Source organism: Mercurialis annua, linkage group LG3 (assembly GCF_937616625.2).
Source record: "Mercurialis annua linkage group LG3, ddMerAnnu1.2, whole genome shotgun sequence".
Classification (NCBI taxonomy): domain Eukaryota; kingdom Viridiplantae; phylum Streptophyta; class Magnoliopsida; order Malpighiales; family Euphorbiaceae; genus Mercurialis; species Mercurialis annua.
Window position 1 is genome coordinate 16,766,828 of NC_065572.1, and position 4,044 is coordinate 16,770,871.

A 4,044-nucleotide genomic window follows, 5' to 3' on the forward strand; every position below is an offset into this window, starting at 1 on the left:
GACTGATTTCTGCTCTACCGTCATTAAAATTGTGCGTGCAGATTACCCGGAGTATGATATAAGTAAGTTTATGTCCATTGATCTTCGCGCGTTGGGTCAGCATGTTGCGGCCAAGGTGGCTGCGAAGAAAGCGGGGCGGAGTGTTTCTCCTATTCTTCCGTCGGATGCAGTTAATGATGGGGCTATTGATGCGATCGGATCCGAGGAGAATGTCAAAGGTGCTGAGAAGAAGGAAGTGACGCCTTCTTCTGAAATTCTTCATGGACTGAGGTGGCTGTGCCATCTACTGAGTTGACCCCCGATGCTGAAGCTAGTGCCTCAGACCAAGGGCTGGGTGACGTGGACCCAATTGACATTTTGCTTCCCGTAGGAGATGCGGTTGGTCCAAAGGAGGGAGCGACCCTGCCAGAGGAAGATGTATAGGCCGTGTGTTTGGCCGTTTTGTTTCTTTTCTTGCTACTTGTTAGGTAGCTTTTGTACGTAGTTGGGGAGTCTTTATAGTAGACTCCCTTCTTTTGATTAACCGAATAATTTGTATTTTCGTATTTCAAATGTTGGCGACTGTTTGCAGAGTCGTCTTGTTGTGTCATATACTTTGATTGCGTTCCTCTTCTTTTTTTTTTATATGAACATGTGTAGCTGCGTCCTGTGTCTTCGTCATACTACTGGTTCTACTCATATGGCTGACATAAATGAATAAATTTAAATAAAGTAAGAAGAAAAGAAGTAACTTTATTCATGAATGGTGGTTACATCTTTTACTGAAGGTATAGCTTCAGATTTTCAACATTCCAAGTCCGAGGTAATGGAGTCCCATCTAGGTGAGCTATTTTGTATGCGCCCTTGCCGACTACTGCTACTACGCGGTATGGACCGTCCCACTTGGCCTCTAATTTTCCAACTCTGGCGGCTCCTCTTCCAATTTCTGCCTTTTTCAAGACTAAGTCTCCTTCTTCGAATTTTCTTTCTTTGACTCGGGCGTTGTGATACTTGGTCATCTGTCTGCGATATGCCTCAGCTCGGATTGCTACCTGCTGTCTTCTTTCTTCGAGGAGGTCCAGGCATAGCCTCAGGGAATCCTCGTTGCGATCTTCGTCTAAGACCTGAACTCGTAAGGTTGGCATTCCAAGTTCTACTTGGAGAACAGCTTCGGTGCCATACGTGAGGCGAAATAGGGTTTCCCCTGTTGCTTTTCTGGGGGTGGTTCGATAGGCCCAGACCACATGATAAAGCTCATCAATCCATCTCCCTTTTAAGTCTCCTAGCCGCTTCTTTATTCCAGAAAGGATGGTGCGGTTGGTGACTTCTGTTAGTCCGTTGGTTTGCGGGTGTGCTACTGAGGAGAATTTTAAGAGAATTCCTAGCTCAGTGCAGAAATCTCTGAAGCTGGCGCAGTCAAATTACTTCCCGTTGTCTCTGACTAGGGCATGTGGAGTGCCGAACCTGTGACATGTTAATGTGTGGTTTCGTTTTGCTTTTGACTAAAGGAAAAAAATGAAAAATACCAAATACCTGCTCATGACTTCGTTTGATAACCACTTCTGGATTTTCTTACTTGTAATGGTGCTCATGGGTTGTACCTCTATCCACTTGGTGAAATGGTCGACTGCGACGACTATAAACTTTACCTGTCCTCTCGCTGGGACAAAAGGTCCCAGTATGTCTACTCCCCAGATCATGAAGGGCCAAGGGCTTCCAATAGTTGACTGGTGAGCGGCTGGGGTTCTGATGAGCGACCCAAATTTCTGGCATTTATCGCACTTCTTGACCATTTCTTCAGCGTCTTTTTTCATCGTGGGCCAATAAAATCCCTGTAACATTGCTTTTCTGTATAGAGTTACTGCGCCCTCATGAGCTCCACATTCTCCTTCATGGATTTCCCGAAGGACGTAGCTTCCTTCTTCTAGTGATATGCATTTAGACCATGGGTGTGTGACTGAGGTCCGGTACAGTGCTCCCTCTATTAGTGAGTAAACGGAGGAAATTCGAACTAGCTTAGCCGCATCGGTACGTCCTTCAGGTAGGACTCCGTCCGCTAAATATGCCACTATGGGTTGCATCCATGGATCAAGGACTGCGACTGGTAACACCTGCTGCTCCTCTACTGTTGGTGTTAACCGCTCCTCCTTCATTTGGAGTGATACGTATAGTTGGCTTTTCACTACGGCTGCCTTGGCTATTGCATCTGCTCTGGTGTTCTCTTCTCTGGGGATGGGTATGATTTCCCATTGTCCTCCGTTCTTTTCGATCTTCTTGAGTTGTTCCTTTGCTCTTGCCATGTATTTCGCCATGTTTTGGTCCTTGGTCTGGAATTGTCCCAGCACCTGGCTAGCGACTAGTTGGGAATCACTGTGGATTTTTAACTTTTCCGCCTTTACTTCAATTGTGATTTCGAGTCCTGTTAAGATGGCCTCATATTCTGCTACATTGTTAGCATATGGCATAAATATTTGCCTGAGAAATGAATAAAACATATTTGTACCTGCCACATTGTTGGTAGCCTTGAAGCTTAGGTGTACTGCATACTCAATTGTGATTTTGTGAGGTCCTAATAGGACTACACCTGCTCCGGCTCCTTGGTCACTGGAGGCTCCGTCTACGAATAGGTTCCATGTCAACTCCTCGGTTGCTGAGTCACACGGTTTTTCTGTCATCTCTGCCACGAAATCCGCGAGTGCCTGGGCTTTCAAGGTGGTTCTTGGTTCGTACCTGATGTCGTGCTCTCCCAGTTGTACCGACCAACTGACCAATCGTCCTGAAGTCTCAGGTCGGTACAATGCTTTCCTCAAAGGCTGGTTTGTGCGCACTATGACTGTGTGTCCTTGGAAATACGGTTTGAGCTTTTTGGTGGTTATAACGACGGCAAGTGCAAGTTTGTCTATGGTTGGGTAATTGAGCTCTGCCCCTTTTAGCGTTCTGCTTATGTAGTATATCGGCCGTTGCTCCTCCTCTTCCTCCCGTACTAGTACTGAGGCGATAGTCTCTCTCCCTACCGATAAGTACAGATACAGGTTCTACCCGGCTACGGGCCAACTCAATAGGGGCGGGTTAGTCAAGAATGACTTTAATTCTTCGAATGCGACTTGGCAATCCTCATCCCATTTGAATTTCTTCATGTTCCGGAGTTGTTTGAAAAACGGCAGGCATTTTTTGGCTGAGGAAGAAATGAAACGTCCCAGTGTCGTGACTCTGCCATTCAGCTTCTGTACATCCCTCACACTCGGGGGGGCCTTCATATCTATCACTGCTTGGATCTTTTCTGGGTTTGCTTCTATTCCTCGTTGGCTGATCAGATAGCCTAGGAATTTCCCTGCTTTAACACCGAAAGCACATTTTGCCGGGTTGAGTTTCATTCCGAACTTATTCAGGACTTTGAAGGTTTCTTCTAAGTCCTGGGCATGTTCCTCTGCTGTTAGGCTTTTCACAATTATGTCATCCACGTAGGCCTCTACATTCCTCCCCAGCTGGTCTTGGAACATAAAGTTGACCAGACGTTGATAGGTGGCTCCTGCGTTCTTTAATCCAAACGGCATGACTTTGTAACAGTACGTCCCTCGATCTGTGACGAATGAAGTTTTCTCTTGATCCTTCTCCTCCATCGGTATTTGATGATACCCTTGCGCTGCGTCTACGACGCTATATAGAAGATAGCAGGCTGTTGAGTCCACTAACTGGTCTATGTTGGGGAGCGGGTAGCTGTCCTTTGGGCAGGCCTTGTTCAAGTCTGTGAAATCGACACACATCCTGTACTTCCCGTTTGCCTTCTTTACTAGGACGACGTTTGCCACCCATTCAGGGTAGAAAACTTCGCGGATAAAATCTGCTGCCTCCAATATGTTTACTTCGTCTGCGATTATCTTCTGCCTCTCCTCAGTGAATCTCCTCTTCTATTGGACTTTGGGTATGCTCCCTGGGATCACGTTCAGCTTGTGCGACGCTACTTTGGGATCGATTCCCACGATCTCCGTTGGTTCAGTGGCAAAAGACTCCACGTTCTTTTTCAGTATCTCTGTTATTTCGTGTGCTACCTTTTCTGGTACATCT

The 4,044-nt window shown here is 46.5% G+C and overlaps 1 protein-coding gene across 1 annotated transcript; it reads right to left on the reverse strand.

Annotated features, from left to right (window-relative positions):
* Positions 1-758: 758 nt before the first annotated feature.
* Positions 759-3,743, reverse strand: LOC126672382 (uncharacterized). The gene is made up of 3 exons (XM_050366332.1): positions 3,035-3,743; positions 1,513-2,989; positions 759-1,386 (listed from the first exon to the last, which is right to left on the reverse strand). The coding sequence occupies exons 1-3, from the start codon at positions 3,741-3,743 to the stop codon at positions 759-761; spliced, it is 2,814 nt and encodes a 937-aa protein (XP_050222289.1).
* Between the last annotated feature and the right edge of the window lie 301 nt (positions 3,744-4,044).